Below are 21813 nucleotides of genomic sequence, written 5' to 3' on the forward strand. Positions count from 1 at the left end.
CCTCAGGAGAAGTTGAAGAACTCGATTTTTAGAATGGAAAAACATGATTTTCAAAAGAATAAAAGTCAGATTTGTTCTTGGGAAGCTGTCGGGGCACCCAGAAGAAGGCCCTGAGGGTCTCCAGAAACGCTGAACGAAGCGGCTGGGGGAAATACTGCTGATCAATCTTGTCTACAAAACCCTAAAAAAGTAGCATTTGCTTAGCAACACTTGGCTACCCTACAACATAGATTGCAGGAAGAGGAGGCCAGCCCACGTGTGACCCGGCAGCCTTCATCTGCTGCTGCTGTCGCCATGGAAACAGGCGACCGGCCACTAGTGACCAGTCTTTTTTAAAAAACCTGTATTCTCAAACCCAACATTGCCATATTTCCTGTCTTCTTTTCCGACAAGTTGTCCAGTGACCACTTCAGTAAGCGTCCTGTTCCTTTAAGAGCTGGGAAAAAAAAAATTTGGAGCGAACAGCTGTCAAGTTGACCCCAGTTCAATGATTTGATGACGTGACGCTCACTCGACTGGAAGCAAGAAGGAGCAAGCAACACGAGACAAACAAGAACATATGGGACCATCCCGCACGAGCTCCCACCGTTGAGTATGGGTGAGGCAGACGGAAGAGTGAACACTTGATATGTGGGCCAATAGGAGCCTGGAGCTGTCAGCGGGGGGCGCCGAACACTCCCTGAAAACATGGGGGGAAAAAATCAGGTGTGAAGAAGAAATTTGCTTCATTAGCACGCTCGCGGATAAAACGAGGTACAAATTTTGGGGGTGGGGGGGAATCCCTAGAGGTGCTGCGGTTTCTTAATTGGAAAACAACATGGAGGAAAACAGGAAAATAAAGTACATTTCAAAACGTCAACATTTTTAGAAGACATTAAATTAGAAGAAATTAACTAGAGAAGCAACCGGAGAGGGCAGACTTCCACTTAGGCAGCCAAATTGAAAGCATCGCCATATTTGCTTTCAGTATTAAACAAGGCATTGCAAAATTCCTTCAACGACCTTTGACCTCACAACCCCAGAAGGTCACATCACATCTTCCGTTTGTTAGAAATATTTCCTGCAAATGTGATAATAATCCCTTTATTCGTTCTTGAGTTAACTTGAAATTCAGAAAAAAACATGAAAACTTATGTGACCTTTGAACTCAATATGCCAAACTTTAACCCTCTTCAGTTTTATATTGCAAATATGTCTCCTAAGTTTATCAATAATCCCCGTACTTGTTCTTGATATCCTGACTATGAACATGTACAAAAAAAAAAAAAAATACAAACGTCTGTGACCTTTGACCTCATTACCCACAAATTTAGCCCTTTTCCGTTTCAGATTCTAAGCATATGCTGCAAATTTGATACTACCCTACATTTGTTCTTGAGTTAGCTTGCTAACAAATCCATGTCTGACCTCTGTGACCTTTGACCTCATTACCCCTCAATTCAACCCTCTTTCAGTTCATATTAGAAACTTGTCCTGAAAATTTGACAATGTTTTTCCTCGAGTTAGATAAATAACAAATTAATGTCTGACCTCTGTGACCTTTGACCTCATGACCCCTAAATTCAACCCTCTTTCGGTTCATATTAGAAACATATCCTGAAAATTTGAAAACATTCGTGCTTGAGTTAGCTAGAAAACAAATCAATTTCTTACCTCTTTGACCTTTGACCTCATTACCCCAAAATTTAACCATCTTCAATTTCATATTACAATTTCTTGGTTCGTGAGTTATCTTGAACAAACAGACATGAATGAAAAACCTCCACTTCTGTCAGTTTCACTTGCAAGTTGAAGTAAAAATGAGGCCCACAACAGTAGATAGCGCACATTTTTTTTTTATTGCTGTTTGACATTTTTTATGGCAGTGACATAACTTTTTTTTTTTTCTACAACCCACATAAATCTTAAAAAACAAGTTTAAAAATCACGTGCTGATAAAAACTGGGTCCTACCCGTTTTCATTTCCAAAGGCTGTCTTTGTGCTGCCCCCCCCCAAAAATAAAACGAGGGTCCAAAGAAAATCTAAAAAAAATCAAATCGCTCTCCAAACATTGGAGGATAAATGGAGTCCTTAACTCATTGGCTACTATTGACTGCAATAGATCTCCAATCCAGTTTTAACTGGGAGGGGAGAATCACCACCCCCCCTCCCCCAAGTCAAACTGGATTGGGCGTCTATTGCCATCAATGGCAGCCAAAGATTTAAAAGTTCAGCAAAAAAAGAAAGTTAAAAAAAATGTTGCTGGTGTTTGTTTCCATGGTTTGAACCAATTAAAGTCTTCCTGAGACACAAAAGAAACTTTGGCAAAGACGCCGAGGTTCGGAAGTGGTGGAAAATGAGGTCAGCGGAGGTCACTGAAGGTCACGGTCCTCCAGGTAGCGGTACTCGAAAGTGAAACCCTCCTTCTTGCGCTGGCCCCATTTCTCGTAGTCGAAGTAAATGTACGTCCCCTGAGGACGACAGCAGAATGTTTTTGTTTTGTTATTTTAACCTCAATGGTTGCTAGTGATGATGATTTACTCTCTACTATGAGCTTATACGTATTTTTACATTGTGTTTCCCACCTCTTAATTCTTAATTTTGTCTTTGTGTTATGTTATGTAAAGCGTCTTTGAGTGTCCAAAAAAGCGCTATATATGTTTGAGGTATTATTATTATTATTATTATTGTATTCATATATCGATGCTTTCTAAAAATAATCATAAAAATACTTTTTTCAGTTTTCAGGAAACAAATACATGAACTGTTGATGTTTTTTTGTGTTTATGAACTTTTTTAATCATGTTTTTAAAACGAATTTCAGGTGACCACAGCCTATATTTGTTATACAGACATTTTTATTGCTGACAATTGCTGTTTTAATTTTGTTTTAATTTAGATATTGTCATCTTGTCATTTATATTTGACACTTTACATTCTTACATATACTGTGTGTGTATATATATATATATTAGGGCTGTCAAACAATTAACATTTTTAATCGAGTTAATTACAGCTTAAAAATTAATTAATCATAATTAATCGCAATTCAAACTATCTATAAAATATGCCATATTTTTCTGTAAATTATATATATATTCTGTAAAATAAATTGTTGGAATGGAAAGGTAAGACACAAGATGGATATATACACATTCAACACAGGGTACATAAAGACTGTAGTGGGTTTCACTCTACTGTCATTTAAATCTGTCTATGCTGTCCTCACTCCGAAGCATCTACTTTTTCCAAAGCTAGACAGCTAGTGAACGACGCCTTAATAATCAGACTTCTTCCTTTTTCATCTGATTAATAAAATAGCCTCAAACCATTGTCTTCTTTAGACAGTCTTAAAACTACAAAAAAAAGTACACAAGCATTGCATTAGCAACAACGTTAGCTTTGCACGCTATACAGGTGCACTAAACATAAACAAAAAGCGTCTCATACAAAAGATAGAACATTTCGCTTACTAACATAATATGTACATTCTTTACAACAACCATACTTACGGACAAATCTTGTCCAAGGATCATATAAGCACAACATTACAACGTAGGCGTCAGCCCGAGACGTCGTGCAGCCATATTGAACTGGCAAGAAAAAAACAAACCATGTCGCAAAGCGACCACAAGAGTTCGCTGTTAGACAGCACAAAAAGCCTTGCTGTAAAACTTACCAAAAGGCAGAATACTGTCCGAGCGGGACATGTGCGTTAATTGCGTCAAATATTTTAACGTGATTAATTTAAAAAATTTATTACCGCGCGTTAACGTGGTAATTTTGACAGCCCTAATATATATATATATATATATATATATATATATATATACACACACACACACATATGATACACGCACATATACATACATACACACACATACCGTATTTTTCGGACTATAAGTCGCAGTTTTTTCATAGTTTGGCTAGGGGTGCGAATTATACATCATTATATATCAGGAGCGACTTATGAGTGAAAATTATTAACATATTATTATCTCATTTTACATGTTATTTTGGTGTAATACTGATGGTTTGGTAAACTTGTTAGCATGTTCTTTATGCTATATTTATCTGAATAACTCTTAATAGCTATGTTACATCAACATACCGGCCATGTTCGTATTTCGTTGTTCATGCATCATGTAACATTATCATACTGTACATATATTCAGCATGTTGTTCTCTATTGTATTTTTATTTTAAATTGCCTTTCAAGATGACATATCTGTTCTATGTGTTGTGTTTGATCAAGTAAATTTCCCTCCAAACTGCGACTTATACTCCAGTTCGACTTATAGTCTGAAAAATACGGTATATATATATTAGAGCTGTCAAACGATTACAATTTTTAATCGAGTTAATTGCAGCTTAAAAATGAATTAATCGTAATTAATCGCAATTCAAACCATCTATAAATATGCCATATTTTTCAGTAAATTATTGTTGGAATGGAAAGATAAGACACAAGATGGATATATACATTCAACATACGGTACATAAGGACTGTATTTGTTTATTATAACAATAAATCAACAAGATCGCATTAACACTATTAACATTCTCTTAAAGCGATCCATGGATAGAAAGACTTGTAGTTCTTAAAAGATAAATGTTAGTACAAGTTATATAAATTTTGTATTAAAACCCCTCTTAATGTTTTTGTTTTAATAAAATTTGTAAAATTTTCAATCAAAAAATAAACTAGTAGCTCGCCATTGTTGATGTCATTAATTACACCATGCTCACACATGGTACTAACTAGAGATGTCCCGATCGATCGAGTTCGATCACGTCATTTTCAAAGTATCGGAATCGGCAAAAAAATATCGGCCATACCTTTTTTTAAATTTTTTTTTTTTTTATTAAATCGTTTTCTAATTGTATTTAACGGTACAGACATAATATGTTACACTTATCCAGAGTCTTTAGGCTTAAGGTAGGGTTATGAAATTTATCCCAATAACGGCGGTAATTAATTTTTTAAAAAATGTATCACGTTAAAATATTTATCGCAATTAATGCTTGCGCTGCACGACCCACTCACGCATTGTCGCGCTCCATCTGTAATGGCGCCATTTTGCCTATATAGAGAGCCAAAAGGCAGATTGCAAATGATTTTTTTCTTTGATTAAAAATAGTTTTTTGATTAAAGCAACTTTTATTGCGGTTGAATGATTTAGACACAAATGTCCTACCCATAATATGGCTCAAACACAAAAAGGATTGCTTCAGTCAAAGAAAACAGTTTGAATGAAAAATAAAGCGTTCAAATGCGAATTTCTGAGTCTCAAATATTTTTCACATTAAAACCTTTTTTTCTACAATTGAATTTTTTTTAAAAAATTTGATTGAAGTGATTTTTCTTTTGAAAATATGTATTTTTTTGTTTGAAGCAACTTATTTTCTGATTGAATAATAAAGACACAAATGTCCAAGCCAAAATGTGGTCAAAACGCAAAAATTACATGACTTCATTCAAAAATGTTGTTTCAATCAAAAAAAAACTTGACTTAAATAAAAAAAAAATCTAACAAAGAAAGTTTTCAAATATATTTTTTTGAGTTTGAAATTTATTTTTGCATTCAAACACATTTTTTTTTGATTGAAGTGACTTTTTCTTCGATTGAAAATATATATTTTGAGTGAAGCAACTTTTTATGTGATTGAAGCAACTTTTTTTTGATTGAATAATAAAGACACAAATCTCCCTCCATACTTATTTTATTAACTATATACCTTTAATTTTGTATTTTTATTACCACTTGTTTTAATTTTGTGTATTTTTTATCATTCTTGATTATTCATTTTCAATTAGTGTATTTATTTTATTATTATACCTTATTTATATTATATAAATATTATTGTATTTGTATATTTTTGATAATTTATATATTCATTCACATTCAATGTACAGTAATGTGTTGTTATGTTGTTGTTGTTTTTTTTTCTTCTTTATTGAACTGTTTTTGAACTAAATATGGGTTCAATGCATTTTTCAAAAATTATTTTTTTTGAGGGAAAAAAAAAACCGACCTGCTCAAATTCATCAGTGATGGTTTTGGGTTCCTCGTGCCTCTGGAACCACATCATGTACTTGGTGTGGAAGCGCCACGACTGCTTCTTCAATGCTTTGGCCGACAAGTACTGAGCCTTCGTTCCCTGGTGACAACCATACATTTCAACAACATTGTCCGCCACTGAATGAGCTAGACGAACGTTCATTCGCTGCCACCCTCCCACTTTAAATGGCTCGGACGTCTACAAGTGATAAACTCAATTTATCTTTCACCTCCAGGTAGTAGAAGATGAAGAAGAGCGTTTCGGTGGAGAGTCGTTGGTAAAACTCCACCGAATCAGAGTGAGGCGGCGGCAACTGGTGATGGAAAGGGAGCGTGGGGCATGGCTTCCTCATCAAATACTGCCTGCAAATCAATTTAAAAAAAAAAAAAACTAAATTAAATTTAAATTCCGGTCATTGTGTAATAACATCCATGCTAATTTCGCCAACAGGGTCTATGTGTTTGGCATTATAAGTTAGCACGAAGCTAGCAGACTCGGGTGAATTTCAGCGAATACCTGATTCTCTCAGAGTCGGACGGGTGCGGCATGCGCGCCCACACGGCTTCCTCCAAAGTCTGTTGGTAGAGGTGCTCTTTGGATAAAGGGGCGGGGCCTAAGGGGCAGACGCCCAGAGTGGGAGGGACGCTGGCCTCTGACGACGGCGTACAGGGGAACGCATCTAAAGGTAAAAAATTTATCATTCTAAGTAGGGTTGCTTTGATTAGTTGACTAATCGATGATCAAGTTAACAAATATTTTGATAGTCAATTAATCAATTAAAGACATTATTGATCAGATTTTTTTTCAAAATAAAAAACAAAAATTCCCTATGTTGTCACGAAATCAATTTTTTTTAGATACTAAAAAAGTAGAAATTTAGTCAATATAAAAAGGATTTTTTAAAATAAAAAATGGTTTTCAAAAAATACATTTAAACAAAGGACTGTACATTATTGTGAAATTTTTGCATAAAAGATTTATTATTCCTAATTTAATATTCTTTTATTTTTTTAAAAAGACCTTTAAAAAGACCTACTTTTTATTTATTTTAATTTTGAAATATTTTTAAAAATATTTTTAATTCATTTAATTCTTTTTTATTATTATTATTTATTAGTAATAATAATAAAAATTACTATTTCTTGGTGTAAACAAAAGAGAACAGAAGAGAGTTCAATCCAGTTAAAATCTGTGTACGTTTGTTTTCTCGCGCAAAAGCAGATGTTTGCAAATATATCACTCGGATTTATTACAAAATACAATTATCCGACAAGTCGACGCTTCGCTAAAAAAATAATCGCTAACTGTAATACCGCGCGATACCTGCGTTGAGCTGCGGCAAGTTGAGGTCTCCTCCGTCCACGGCGGAATTCAAGCTGCTTGGAGGTTCCTGATGGTAAAATCCAATTTATTTATAGAAGACATTTATTGTGAGATTATTTGCGAAATATTTCACTTTCAACCCACCTTGACGGCATCTGAGGAGGGGTAAGAAAGCGCCCCGTTGAGCAGAGCACTGCTGCTGTTCCCCATCTTGGCCTCGCTATAAGAGGGGGGCGATAGAGAGCCCGTCGAAAATGAAATTGACACCAGTAAGCTAGGAGATGGCGTTTTACTGGAGAAGGGGTATAAAAAAAAAAACAGCAAAAAAAAAAAAAAAAAAACATCAATAGTCAAGTTAACTCATTGGCTGCCATTGACGGTGCTAGACGTCCATTGCATTTTAACTGGAAGGGGTTAATGAACTTTAAGCCTATGAGTTAATAGTAAATATAGGCTTATTCACTTTTCATTCAGCCCTTTACATTTACCAAATAAACACTAAAAAACATTAGGATAGAAAATTATAATTACAAAAACTTAATGTAAAACATTACATTCAAAATGACCTAATAATTGGCAAATCTTAAATTTAAAAATATAACAATATTTTTAGAAAATTTAAAAGTAATTTGAAGAAGATGTGGCCAATAATTAAAAGTAAAAATTCTAAGATAAAAAAAAAATTAAAAATGGAAACTAAATTATTTTGGGTAAATTAAAAAATAAATAAGGATTAGTTTGTTTGTATATATATTGCTGTCTTTTCATTTTTTCTATATTTAGGATTTTGATTTAATTTTTATGTACATTTGTATTCCTCCAAAAATGTATGTACATTTGTTAAATGTAAATTTAGCCATCAAGGTGTAAGTTTTCTGAAATATTTTTATAATAAAATATATTTAAAACATAAGAAAAATAGTGCATAATCTCTATTTTTTTTTAAAAAGTTAAAAAATAAGGAAAATATATAACAATTATTCTATTACAAATGAAAATAATCTAATACATGATACTGTACAGACCACTAACTACAATACAAGTTTAGACGTCAACCTGTAATAATAATAAATATTATAATAATAATAATGTTAAGTTGCAGCTGTATTTGATGTTTATCATGAGCAATACTAAAGTGTTGCCTTACTCACAGCGGATTGGGTATGGACGTCAAAGACAAAGATTGGCAGCTTTGTGATTGGTTGTTGGGGGCGGAGTCTGTAGCGCCGTAACCTGTAGCAACACCAAACACGAATTCTTGCATTTTTTTGGATTTCAATGAGAATACAGCATACGGTCCTTTTTGAGCGGGCGTTACCTTGCAGGAGTTCTCCGAGGTCGCCCGGCATCAGGCGCTCGTCCGCGTCACCGTTCTGCCTCGGTCGGGGTCCGGGGAAGAACCCCGAGCCGCTGCCTATGACGCCGGGTGAACTTTGAGACGCCAAAATCTTGGCATACGGGGCGGAATCGCTCGGGGATGCTGGCGCCCCCGAGGGTTGCGGGTTGGAAGTCCAGCGGTTGGGGAGCGAAGAGGCCGTTGGACGGGCGACGGAGGGCCCGTTGGGAGCTTTGTCTCGCTCGGTGGCGTCGGCGAGGAGAACCCCTCGGCCGGTCGCCGTGGAGACCGAGGAGGAAGAGGTCAGTCTCGAAGACGAACAGGAAGAGGATGATGAAGAGGACGACGACGAAGAGGAGAAAGAGGAGGAGTTGCTGTTCTTCACAGGAGACTGAAGGGTCGACAAAAGTTGCCAACGTAATCGACATTTCATTCCATTTCAAACAATTAGGATACAATTAGAATTTTATGGATTTTTTTGAAATTACAATTACGGCTGTCGCTATAAGTCAACTCATTAATTTATTTCAAAATAATCATAAAAAGCTCAATTAAAACTCTTTCGGTGAGTTTACCACTAGTAGACGTCCAATCTATTTGAACAGTCATTCGCTTCCATCCCTCCCACTTCAAATTGATTGGACGTTTAGCACCATCAATGGCAGCCAATGACATCATTATAGCATCACAATTTGATTTCTTTAGCTTTAAATTTGATTCTTCTGGGGAAAAAAAGGACACCAATGCCGATACGATACTCATACTGTGTTTTTTTTTTTGTTTTAAATAGATAAAACTTATCCATAGTGTCATGACTCATTATACAACATTTGTATATTAGCTTAGCTCATGTGCTAATAGCAATGACTTATGCTAGCAGAGCACACAAGTTCGCTAGCCTTCTTTTCCCTCCCGTTTTTCCTCTTCCTAACAAAGTTAATATCTTTCCTGTTGCTCATGTCAATGCCAGTGTTCATAAAATGCTAAATAATAGCTGGTATTAGCATTTTACATGTACATTTATCCATCAATTCAAAGTATATGCCCCTACATGGAAAATATGAATAAGCGTTCTTTAGCAGCGTTCTGAATCAGTGGCCATCTTGGGAAGGGCGACACGCACTGCCTTGTTATACTACGGCTTTCATAACTGGCGGCCATCTTGGGTAGGGCAACCAACGGTTGGAAACAATCTTGAAGACAACATATTGCATTTGCCGTAACTGATGTCTGTATTTGCGTGCCTTCCGATACTAGTTTCGATATCGGTGCAATACTAATTATAATCCATCCTTCAGTGTAAGTGCAACCGACCTGAGTGACTTCTCGGTCTGTGAAACGACTTTGCTTCTTGTCGTCGTCACAGCTCTCCTGTCAAAAACAAAATCAAAAGCAAACTCCTCAACTGCCATTGACAATGATAGACGTCCAAGTCACTGGCTTTGAATGTTCATGTACAGTGGTATGCAAAAGTATCTAAACATTTTGGAATTTCTCACATTTCTGCAAAAAAATGACCATCAAATGTGTTCTGATCTTTGTCAAAATCACACAGATGAAAATACAGTGTCTGCTTTAACGAAAACCACCCAAACATTTATAGGTTTTCATATTTTAATGAGGATAGCATGCAAACAATGACAGAAGGGGGGTGAGAAGTAAGTGAACCCTCTGCCTAAAGAGACTGAAAGAGCAATTGAAACCAATTTTTACCAAACATTTTAAGTCAGGTGTGGCCATCCACAAAAGATGACGCCAAGAGTTCAACGCCCAATACTCAGACAGGTAAAAAAGAACCCTACAGTGTCTTCTAAAGACTTACAGAAATCACTGGCACAGTCCAATATCTCTGTGCACACATCAACTATATGTAAAACTATGACCAAGAATGGTGTCCATGGAATGACTCCACGGAGGAAGCCACTGCTGTCTAAAAAAAACATTGTTGCTCGTTTAATGTTTGGAAAAAGGCACTTGGACACTCCACAGAGGTTTTGGCAAAATATTTTGTGGACTGATGGAATCAAAGTTGAATTCGTGAAGCATGGTGGAGGGAGCATCATAATTTGGGGCTGTTTTGCTGCCTCAGGGCCTGGACAACTTGCAATCATTCATGGAAGAATGAATTCAAAAGTTTATCATGATGTTTTGCAGGAAAACTTGAGGCCGTTTGTCAGACAGTTAAAGCTAAAAAGAGGATGAACAACACAATGATCCAAAACACAGAGGTAAATCAACTTCAGAATGGTTTCAGAAGAACACAATACACGTTCTGGAGTGGCCAAGTCAAAGTCCAGACTTGAACCCCATTGAGATGCTGTGGCATGACCTAAAGACAGCAATCCATGCCAGACATCCCAGGAATCTGACGGAACTACTGCAGTTATGTAGAGAAGAATGGGCCAAGATTAGTCACGATCGATGTGCCAAACTGATCTGCAGCTACAGGAAGCATCTGGTTGAAGCTATTGCTGCCAAAGGGGGGCCACAAAATATTAAATGTGATGGTTCACTTACCTATTTTCCCCCCTTTCTGTCATTGTTTGCATACTATCCTCATTAAAATATGAAAACCTATAAATGTTTGGGTGGTTTTATTTCCAGCAGACACTGTATTTTCATCTGTGTGATTTTGACAAAGATCAGATCACATTTGATGGGGATTATATGCAGAAATGTGAGAAATTCCAAAAGGTTCAGATACTTTTTCATCCGACTGTATGAGGGTAGCTAATGAGTGAACTCATTAACTCCCAATACATAAAGTTTAAACTTCAATCTTTACCGCCGCGTTAGCAAACGAGGGGAGGACGGGCGAGGATGACGTGGGAGACGTGGGTGTGCTGCTGAAGATCTCGTCCTCCAAGTGCGACTGTCCCGGAGGCGACGTCGCCACCTGCGACGCGGCTGAAGCGACACACGCAGAACGTGAGAAGAGCCGTTCCGACGGGTTCTTCCAAACAAATCCTTACTCATATCTTCCAGATCCAGGTCGTCGTAGAGAAAGGCGTTCTCCTCAAAGTCGGGATCCTGCGACGAGTCCAGGTAGTACTCCACGTCGTCCTAAAAACAACCAGTAAATAATACTAAGCCTCACAAAAAAGTGGAGATGGTCTCCTTGGAAGCCAACCTTGATCTTCTGGATGGAGTCCACCTGCAGCGAGTCATTGTCCAGCATCCTCAGGATGGTCTCCAGCATCCGGATGTGGTAGCGATGCTTCTCGATGTACTTCTTCAACTCCTCCAAGCGGACCTGCTTCTACAAAAAAAAAAAAAAATACAAAGTTTTGTCATAGAACTAAAAAAAAATGCTCGATACCATTTTTGATAGCACATAACCACACAAAAAAAATGATTAACTCTTTCAGTGCCAGTGACGATGACAAATGTCCAATCATGTGGCCTCCAATCACCCTTCTGCTGAGGAATTGAGATGAGTTTTTCACCAGTAGACGACCAATACATTTAAAGTTGGAGGGATGGCAGGGGAGGAATTTTTATGGTAAATGAGGTCAAAGGTCACAGGGTTCTGTTTGTATGATCGTGTCCAAGAACGAATAAGGGATTATTATCAAATTTTGCGTTTGGAATATGACACAAAAAGTAATTACATTTTGGGGTTGTGAGGTCAAAGGTCACAGTTCAGAAATATATTTGATTTCAAGATAACTCAAGCATGAATAAAGAGGTCATTATCAAATTTATAAAACAAATTTGGAATATGAAACAGAAGAGGTGGTTACATTTCTGGGTAATGAGGTCAAAGGTCACAGGGTTCTGTTTGTATGTTTGAGTCCAAGACCGAATAAGAGCCCATCAAATTCACAGGAGATATTCGGAATATGAAACGAGGTGCTTAAAATTTGAGGTTATGAGGTCAAAGCTCAGAAATATTTGGTCATCAAGATAACTAACTTGTAGAACGTCTGGAAAATGAAACAGTAGAGGTGGTTACAGTTTAAGGTAATAAGGTCAAAGGTCACAAAAATTTGTATTTTTTTGTCTATTTGAAATGTCTAAAAAAATGAATAAAGGGATTATTATCCAATTTTTTTAAGGTCAACAGGTCACAAAATATCTGATCAAGATAACTCAAGAACTAATAAATGGATGATCAAACTTGCAGAATAAGTTTGGAATATAAAATTAAGTGCTTACATTTTGGGGTTATGAGGTCAAAGGTCAGAAATAGTTTTTCATCAAGATAACTAGCCAACTTACAAGAGTTAGAATATGAAAGAGGTGGTTACATTTTAGGGTAATGGGGTCAAAGGTCACAAAAGTTTTGTTGTTCTTTGAAATAACTAAAAAACGAATAAAGGGATTATTATCCAATTTTTGGGGTGTTTGCAAGATGAACAGGAAGATGTGAAACAAGAGGTGGTTACATATTTAGGTAATGAGGTCAAACGTCACAAAGTACGTGATCAAAACTCAGGAACTAATAAATGTATGATCAAACTTGCAGGATATGTTTGGAATATAAAATAGACGAGGCGATGACATTTTGGTGTAAAGAGGTGAAAGGTCACAGGGTTCTGTTGGTAAGTTTGAGACCAAAAACGAATAAGGAATTATTATCAAACTTGCAGGCTGTGTTTGGGATATGAAACAAGGTGATCACATTTAGGGGCTATGAGGTCAGAGGTCACAGAAGTCAAAAATATGTGATCAAGATAACCAAGTAACTTGTAGGACATTTGGAATATGAAACAGAAGAGGTTACATTTCAGCGTAATGAGGTCAGAGGTCACAAGGTTTGTATTTTTTTTTGTCTTTTTGTAATAACTCAAGAATGAATAAATGGATTATTATCCAACTTTTGGGGTGTGAGATGAAAGAGGAGGAGGTGGTTACATTTTTGGGTGAGGTCAAAGGTCACAAAATCCAAGATCAAGATAACTCAAGAACGAATAAATTGATGATCAAACTTGCAGGATATGTTTGGAATATAAAATCGACGAGGTGATTATATTTTGAGGTAATTAGGTAAGTTTTTTTGTATGTTAGTGTCCAAGATAATTGAGGAACGAACAAATAAAAGGGATTACTATCAAACTTTCAGGATACGTTTATAGATGAAACGAGGTCAAGAGCAAAGGTGATTTGGCAACAGCATCTCTGTCAATAGCAGCGACTAAGTTAACAGATGCATGTATTTTTCGTGGAATAAGAAAAACTACTAAGTGTGCGTTCTGCTTGACGTGTTCCACTAAACAACCGTCTATAATTAATCGTGTTCTGGTTTAGAAGCGAGACTTGAAAGTTCTTTCCCTCCGTCTTTTGACTTTCTACACCACTGCGACTTTGTGAATGCGGTAAATCCTGCTTATGTTCTATTCATGAGGTCAATTTTTCATTTCTTGGCTGGGGCGGAGTGCTCGCTCAGCATTAACGGACGCTTGTTTTTGTACACATGTGCAAGGAAAGGCGTTAAAAGGTTCCGCTCCATCGCGCGTGCAGAGGTTTTGTTTTTTTAATGACGCCCGCATGATTTTCGTTCGCCATTGGCGACAAGAGATGTTTAATTGATTTGCTTATGATTGAGTGAAATAGGGATGATTTAATGAGTTAATGGTGGCAAGTGTAGTTAGAAATGAGACTGACCTCTTTGTCTCCTTTCTTTTTGCGGGTCTGAACAGACAGGGATTCCACCTCGCTCTCGAACTGATCCACTTGCATGTTAAGCGTATCGATGGTGTTCTGCAGGAAGACCAAAGGGTATTTTTTGGGAAGAGTAGAAGCGGGATTTTGCAACGAAAAGGGCGCAGAAGCTGACCGTCAACCAGTTGCCGACCTCCTCCTTTTCCTTTTGGGCCGGGTCCACTTTCTGGGCCAGGCCCAGACCCTCTTTGGAGTAGGCTTTGGTCTTGGTTTCTCGCTCCACGATCTTGAAACGCTCCATTTGCTGACAGCGACAACAACAAAAAAAGTTCAAATTTTACGTGCGCGGCAGGGAGGACAAAGTTGCGGCATTTGAGCGAGAACCGGCTCAGCGATAGGTCCGATCCTGTCCACTTTTTTTTTTGTCTGTATGTTTGTGTGTATGATGTTAAATTAACTGAACACACAAATTGCATTTTTCAATATCATGAACTGTCATTGCCAAATTTGTCCACTTGGGGTCACACGGTTGCTCCAAAATTGCGTAAATACATTATTACAAGTTAATAAATATGTTATTATTTAAATATTTATTTAAAAAATTGTATTTATTTAAACTTTTATTTAAATATGTATTGATTTCAATGTTAATCTTATATTTATTACACTATAGTAGGGCTGTAGCTATCGATTATTTTAGTAGTCGATTAATCGATGAACTAGTTTGTTCGAATAATCGAGTAATCGGATAGGGAACATATAAAATTAAAATACCTGAGCTGAGCCTCAACTGGTATGAAAAAAATAAATGAATGAGGATCTCAGTGCAACAAAAGAACAACTGGCTAACATACATAGCAAACGTCTGCTAGCTTAAATGCTATAAAATGCTAACAGTATTTTTTTTTTTACATTGCCCTGAACATATGATTCAGACACATATATAGTATAGCTATAAACTAAATTACGAATGCATTAAAAAATCGTTAGCATAAATAAAAACTTAGCTTGTGTTAGTCTTAACAGGGGGCAGCTGGATTCAGCCATGTGAAACGAGGCTGACTAGAGGGGAGACCCAAATCAATAAAACTAAATGCAAACACTTTCAAAACAAACATTATTACGCCACTTTAATTAAACTAATACCCGAAGCAGAAAAATTTAATTAGAATCTTTTTTTAATCTAATCAAATACTCGAGTTAATCGATTAATCGTTGCAGCACTACATTATATTTATTTCCTTCAATATTTACTTATGTATTTCAGGGTTTAAAGTACACAAATATTTCAAATTTTATTTTCCAAAATTTTCACCCAATATTTTTTAATTCCAACTTTGATTCATTTTTTTGAAAATGTATCCACGTTTTTACTCTACATATTTCAGTGTGTTTTTAATTAATTTTAATTTGTAATTTTAATTTTCAATAGTCATATATTTGTTTGTATAAACAATTCAATTTCCTTTATTGAGTATTATAACCAATTTTAGTTTTGATTTATATTTTTATGTATGTTTTCCAACATTATTTCAAATTTATGCTTATATTTTGTGTTTATTTCATTCAACTTGTCTTTATTTATTCCATTTTTTTATTTGAATATGTGTTTTTGTCTATGTTTATACAATATAACTTACATTTGTATTCATTTATTTGAAAAAAAAAAACAGTTTGTATTGACTTATTACACTGTACTTCCACACCTGTAGATGGCGACGGTGCGTTTCTTATCTACCACTGACCGTTTCTATGAGTTTGCGGTTTTCCACCAGCTGCCTCTTGTCTTTGATCTCACTTGACGCCAGCCACGACTTGATCTGGTCTCGGAGACGCTGTTGGCGAAGGGGTGGGCATGAGAGTTTGTGGGGCCTCCATTTTAAATGCGTGAACTCACTTGCAGCTTCTTGATCTCCTTCTTGAGGTCGGCTTCATATTTGTCTTTCTGGTTGGCGTTGGCTGCGTTGTGAAGCTAGGCCAACACAAACACACACAGGTTTTTTGATAACTCACTGCGGGCCAGCTATGGCCGTCAACGGCGGGAAAACATGCTCACTTTTTGCCAGACGTCCTCAAACTGCTCCACTCCTTCCGTCACTTTCTTCAGACATCGATCGATTTCAGCTGGACGAGAGAAATGGAAGAGGTTACGAACAGCAACTCTTTTTCACCTCTTTTTAGCTTTTGTGATGCTGTGAGTCAATCTAGTCGAGCTCAATGCTGCTCCCGGCATATTGTGGCGTCACTTGGTACTACACTGAAAGCATGCCACTAAATTTTGACATGACTTCACATACTCTGGAAAAGATGATCCTCACCACTTGCTAACTGGTTATTACAAGTACATCCTGCTAATGTTGTCATAACTAAAAACAAAAAAGGCAAACACACACATTTTGGTATGTTGCGAACGCAAAACTGTTTTATTACATCTACACAATAAGAAGAGAATGCATCAAAATGCAAACGGTAAGTTTTTGTGACTGAAAATTTTAGCAAACACTTGTTTAAAAATAAGGGTTTTATAAATGTGTACCGTTAAAAAAAAACGTACAGATTAACTATAAACCTTCTTAAAAAACTCATAGTTCACCATTCACAACTTCTTGTTCGCACTTGGCGGTTTTGAATAGTAAAAGCTCCACTCATCTCGAAAACTCAGGTATCATAATAAAATCTCAGTTCTCTGGTAGAAAATCTACGGCTCTACTAGTGGTATTTACCATATTTACGACACCACATGAAGGCAGCATCAGGGGTGGGGGGAAAATAATGACTACTACTCAAAAAAAATGTTTTTTAATTTAGTACTTCATATTGCACATATGGCGGAAAACACAGACAAGACTAAAAAAGCAGTTTCTGCTCTTGCACTCTTTAAAGGAAACTGCTGTATTTTAAGCTAAAATAACTGTTGTGTTTGATAGAACAATATGTCTATATGCTGCCGTAGCAGATTCATTAGGCCCTCGAACTATTTTTAATTTGCCATTTTTACCCTGGAAACCCCCGTTTACAGACGTCGCGCAACCGCTTTAGTTTAAACCCAGCCGTAAAACGAAGGTAATATATTTATTATTCAAAATGTCTGTCATTTTTAGCTTAGAATCATCAATTGATGTCTAACATTTTCGTTTAAAAAAAAAAAAAAAAAAAAAAAAAAAGACTTTAAAAAATTATTTACTCGCATATTGTAAACTTTTAAACAAATTACATCACAATGAAAAAAATGGCGTCTGTAAAAAAGTCACGGATATTTACCTCATAACTATCGTATAGTTGTATTTTTTTTTGTTTCTGTTGCATTTTTTCCGATGTGTTAGATGACAAATAATCGATCCAAACAAAGAAAAATTGGAAAAAAAGGTAAATATATGAAAAAAAAACATCTCGACTACTTCTTGACGTCTGTGATTTCTGCATCACGACCCTTGTTATATTACAATGTTTCCCCCATAAAATCCCCCCAAAAATCAGCTGTGGCCATTCACAGCTGTGTCTTGACACTCAGTGATACATGCTACGTGGAGTTTTTGGATCAAAACAAGGTCAGTACACGATTATATCTCGTTAACGTCATGCTGTCTGTAATTCTGCTCTCGTGTGTTCTCACCTCCAGATAGGGTTTTGCTGTTATTTTTATTTTTTATTTTTTGTTAAAATGCCCTACTGTTCAAAATTTTTCTTCTCTCAGAAAAATTTAGAAGATTTTAAGCTTTCCAATGATGTATGACACATGCATATAGGACAATTTTGAAATTTGGCCAAATTGGGGGTCTCAGAGCAGAACTTCAAGTCACCTGAGTGTTTTCCACCATATATAAAATAATTATATGACTTACCACATGTTAACAGAGACATGCACATGTTGAGCGTAACAATTGTCGCAGGACATTTCAAAAGCGACAGGTCGACACGGCTCACCTTGTAGTTTCCGTTTATCCGCCATGACTGACGACTAAGATGAAGTCTTCATTCTTTCGTTACTGCACAACAGAGACAAAGCCGACAATCAAGCAGCAGTCGACGTGTTGAATCCTTCACACGGCACTTGACAAAGTGGTGCCGCATCCGCTAAATCCAAACAAATAAGGAGGTAAAATTGTATCTTGGGGGACTAAAACATAATGATCCAAATGCCAGTTTTCTTCTGACAAGACGAGAACGAGATGAAAATTTGCCACAGTTTCGTCATAAATTCGCAATGTGTGACAATTTCTTATCGTATGTGTAGTTAGCACGCATTGTAGCACAGTTTGGACGTATCACTCGTGATATCATCGTTATCGTGATCATTGTATCGCAAATCGTATCGTAAGGTATCCACCCCGAGTGGTCAATGTAAAAACAACTCTGGTTTCCTCTAGCACCGTCAATAGGGAATGGGACGTACTACGTCATTGTTTGGACGCGCCTCCATGCTGGCAATATGATTCACTTCCGGGTCGGCAGACTCAATGCGGATTGTAACGTGTGGTCGTGCTAAGCTAACTCTTTCGGTGTTTTAGAAAGAAATTATGGGTGTGTATTGTTGTGTTACCGGGTGCAACAGCTTCTCCTACGACTAAAAAAAGGGCGAGGAAAACTGGACTCACTTTTCACCGTTTTCCTGCATGGAGGACCAAATATCAGATCACGAAGGCACGACTGATGGCTGGATTGCAGCGGTTCGTCGGAAAAGCATTTCTTATGATCATATTTCTGCTGGAATGAGAGTATTCCCCTCATCTCTACTCTTGTAAGTTGAACGATTTATCCGTTTTGGTTTCAATCCGGTTTTTTTGTTGTTTTTTTTACCGTTGTGTAAATCTGCCTCGGTAGCAATGCTAACCTACTCCTCCTCCTCACCTACCTGTTGTGTTACTAGGAAAACCTGCATATGAAATGCTGACAACACATCCCGATTGGTCACCATATCTCTTCTTGGGTTATTCTGAGGTCAAGCGCACCACATCGGAGCGTTATGAGAGGTTGGAAAGGCGAAGAGTGCACGCTGAAACTTCAGTTTGCTCTGCTCTTACAAACACGATCCCAAGTGTTGTTGTGAAAAGTCAATAAAATATGAATACCAAAACATGACTTGAACAACTTCTTGACAAACTGTAACTGCTTGTTGTTTACTTCAGGTCTTCATAATAAACAGGTGTAATAATTACAAAGTCAGGTGACTTAATTTTGTTATTCTATTTGGAATATGCATTGACAATTTTTGGACAGTGTTGTAGACAAGAACTGGGACTGATAAGTTGCAATAGATTTATTTCAAGTAATGCAATTTCTCCAATACGATATTTTAATTGACAGTTTAAAATCTTTAAATTCGTGCAAACAAGGCCCACCCTCTGACGGTGGCAGCAAATATTATATAATTATAAGTAATACACAAATACAAGATCACAATAAACGTGTCTTTGTCAAAGCAGTTTAAAACCCTATTTACTGGCCTTGGGTAAATTGCCAGACAGGATAAATATGTGCTTTAAAGTTCTTGCATTTCCATTTTAAGTATTGCAAGTACTAGTCTCCAACACAGTATTTGAACTGACAGTTTAAAATCCTTTTAGTACAAAATGGCCCACACTCTGGCAGGGGACAGCAAATATTATAATACATAATACATTATAAAAAGCTATATACTATATAAATACAAGAGCACAACAAAACCTGTATTTTTTCAAAGCAGTTAAAAAACCTCCAGTGGCCTTAGGTAAATAAAGGTGTAAAAATATGTACTTTACAGTTCTTGCATTTCTATTTTAGGTATTGCAACTTTTCCAACACTATTTGAATTGACAGTCTAAAGTCTCCATAAGTGCAAATAAGAATATTATAATTTAAAAATAATAATAGAATATATAAATTCAACATTACAATGAAACGTGTCTTTGTCAAAGTGGTTTAAAAAATAATAATAATAATAATACGTCACTGGCCATAGTTAAATAGCCAGGCAGAATAAATATGTGCATTACAGTTCTTGCATTTTCACAAGTTAAAAGCCCGCAGTTCATCGACGAGAAGGGCAGACCCAGATGGCGTCTGCAGCAGGGGCTTGTTTGAGTCCGACACAGGACAAATGGAACCACTCCATTGAACAAATTTTCTTTGTCAAATGATCCAAGAAGAGAGATGGTGACAAATCGGGATGTGTTGTCAGCAGGTTTACCTAGGAACACAACAGGTAGGTGGGTCGTAGTAGGCGAGCATTGCTACCGAGGCAGATTTACACAACAGTGTAAAAAAAGAAAAACGTATTGAAACCAAAAGTGGATAAATCGTTCAACTTACAAGAGTAGAGATGACAGGAACACACTCTCATTCCAGCAGAAATATGATCATAAGAAATGCTTTTCCGACGAACCGCTGCAATCCAGCCATCCGTCGTACCTTCGTGATCTGATATTTGGTCCTCCATGCAGGAAAACGGTGAAAAGTGAGTCCATTTTTCCTAACCCCTTTTTTTTTGTCGTAGGAGATGCTGTTGCACCCGGTAACGCAACAATAAGCACCCATATTTTCTTTCTAAAACACCGAAAGAGTTAGCTTAGCACTACCACACGTTACAATCCGCATTGACTCTGCCGAACCGGAAGTAAATCATATTGCCAGCATGGAGGCGCGTCCAAACAGTGACGTAGTACGTCCCATTCCCTATAGAAGCCAATGAGGTAACTCGTGCTCTTATTTTATCGCAAATGAATACAGTATTATTATTATTGCTGTTTATTTCTTCGGTGCACAATAGGTTGGACTGGAACCTCAGCGAACTAGTAAACTGATGTTAACCCGAGTTTGGAGAATGTTTTGAGGAGCAGATGAGGATATGAATGAAGCTGCACATTGTCAAGCAAGAAAAGCATAAAAGTTGCACAAGACAAGCGTCCCTAAGCAACCAGGGAAGCTGAGAGGAATATTTTTAGCAGAAATGATGTTGATGAAGGCGATAGTATTAGTAATCAATTGGTAAAAGCGGTGGTCGTTGACAATTGGAATTTTAAGACAATTTTTAAAAAAAGAGCAGAAACGCAAGAAACAAATGCAGCACTCGATCGGCTCACGTGAGCAGATTACCTGCACGCGTCCGAGTGGTTGCCTTCCTTGGTTCACTCACATTTCTCAGCGTTTGCAAGGGAAGTTTAAAGATTTTTTTTCCAGCCAAAAAAAAGAGGCCAATTAACACCCCAACTGTCAATTCTTGACATAAAACAATCACCCCGCAGATCCAAGATGGCTGCTGGGAACGCTCCTCCTCCGCCGCTGCCTGCCGGAAATAAGTCTCGCCTTCTCGGCATGTGATTGGCCCAAGAAGACTGCTTCTTCACTCCTATTGGTTGAAAAGTGCTGTCGCGAAGTCTGTTTTGACAACTTCTGCCTATACTCCAGCTGTGATTGGACAGTTTGGAAAAGTGAAAGGTTAAATTTCATATTTTTTGTCTTCCGCTAATCAAAAACCTCCTGTGACTTTTGTTCATACCCGTTTTTATTAATCGTAAGTAAAATGTTGCAA

At 37.0% G+C, this 21813-nt stretch overlaps 1 protein-coding gene and 1 long non-coding RNA gene across 3 annotated transcripts; one reads left to right on the plus strand and one right to left on the minus strand.

Moving 5' to 3' along the window:
- Positions 1–1826: 1826 nt before the first annotated feature.
- LOC130911030 (CCR4-NOT transcription complex subunit 3-like) lies at positions 1827–21550 on the minus strand. 2 transcript variants are annotated; one of them, XM_057828766.1, is made up of 19 exons: positions 21378–21550; positions 18231–18292; positions 16363–16430; positions 16204–16278; positions 16052–16141; positions 14482–14610; positions 14310–14405; positions 11833–11961; positions 11675–11765; positions 11488–11609; positions 10017–10073; positions 8685–9093; positions 8518–8599; positions 7511–7658; positions 7367–7433; positions 6560–6722; positions 6273–6405; positions 6017–6142; positions 1827–2451 (listed from the first exon to the last, which is right to left on the minus strand). In XM_057828766.1, exons 2-19 carry the CDS (start codon positions 18253–18255, stop codon positions 2353–2355), a joined length of 2109 nt encoding a protein of 702 aa, XP_057684749.1. In that variant the 5' UTR covers positions 18256–18292; positions 21378–21550; the 3' UTR covers positions 1827–2352. The 2 variants fall into 2 exon arrangements, with proteins under 2 accessions (XP_057684749.1, XP_057684751.1); XM_057828768.1 differs by lacking the exon at positions 10017–10073.
- Positions 8651–12760, plus strand: LOC130911031 (uncharacterized). The gene is made up of 4 exons (XR_009061948.1): positions 8651–9119; positions 11499–11630; positions 11688–11747; positions 11807–12760. It is a non-coding gene; the product is annotated as an uncharacterized LOC130911031 (long non-coding RNA).
- Positions 21551–21813: the final 263 nt, after the last annotated feature.

This window comes from Corythoichthys intestinalis, chromosome 22, assembly GCF_030265065.1.
Source record: "Corythoichthys intestinalis isolate RoL2023-P3 chromosome 22, ASM3026506v1, whole genome shotgun sequence".
Classification (NCBI taxonomy): domain Eukaryota; kingdom Metazoa; phylum Chordata; class Actinopteri; order Syngnathiformes; family Syngnathidae; genus Corythoichthys; species Corythoichthys intestinalis.

Excerpts from the sequence above, each read along its gene's own strand:
- LOC130911030 (XM_057828766.1), bottom strand. The coding sequence starts at position 18,255 with ATGGCGGATAAACGGAAACTACAAG. Across the intron at positions 8,600-8,684 it reads CCTCGGAGAACTCCTGCAAG|GTTACGGCGCTACAGACTCC; the intron begins GTAACGCCCGCT and ends GTGTTGCTACAG. Across the intron at positions 6,143-6,272 it reads TCATCTTCTACTACCTGGAG|GGAACGAAGGCTCAGTACTT; the intron begins GTGAAAGATAAA and ends GGTTGTCACCAG.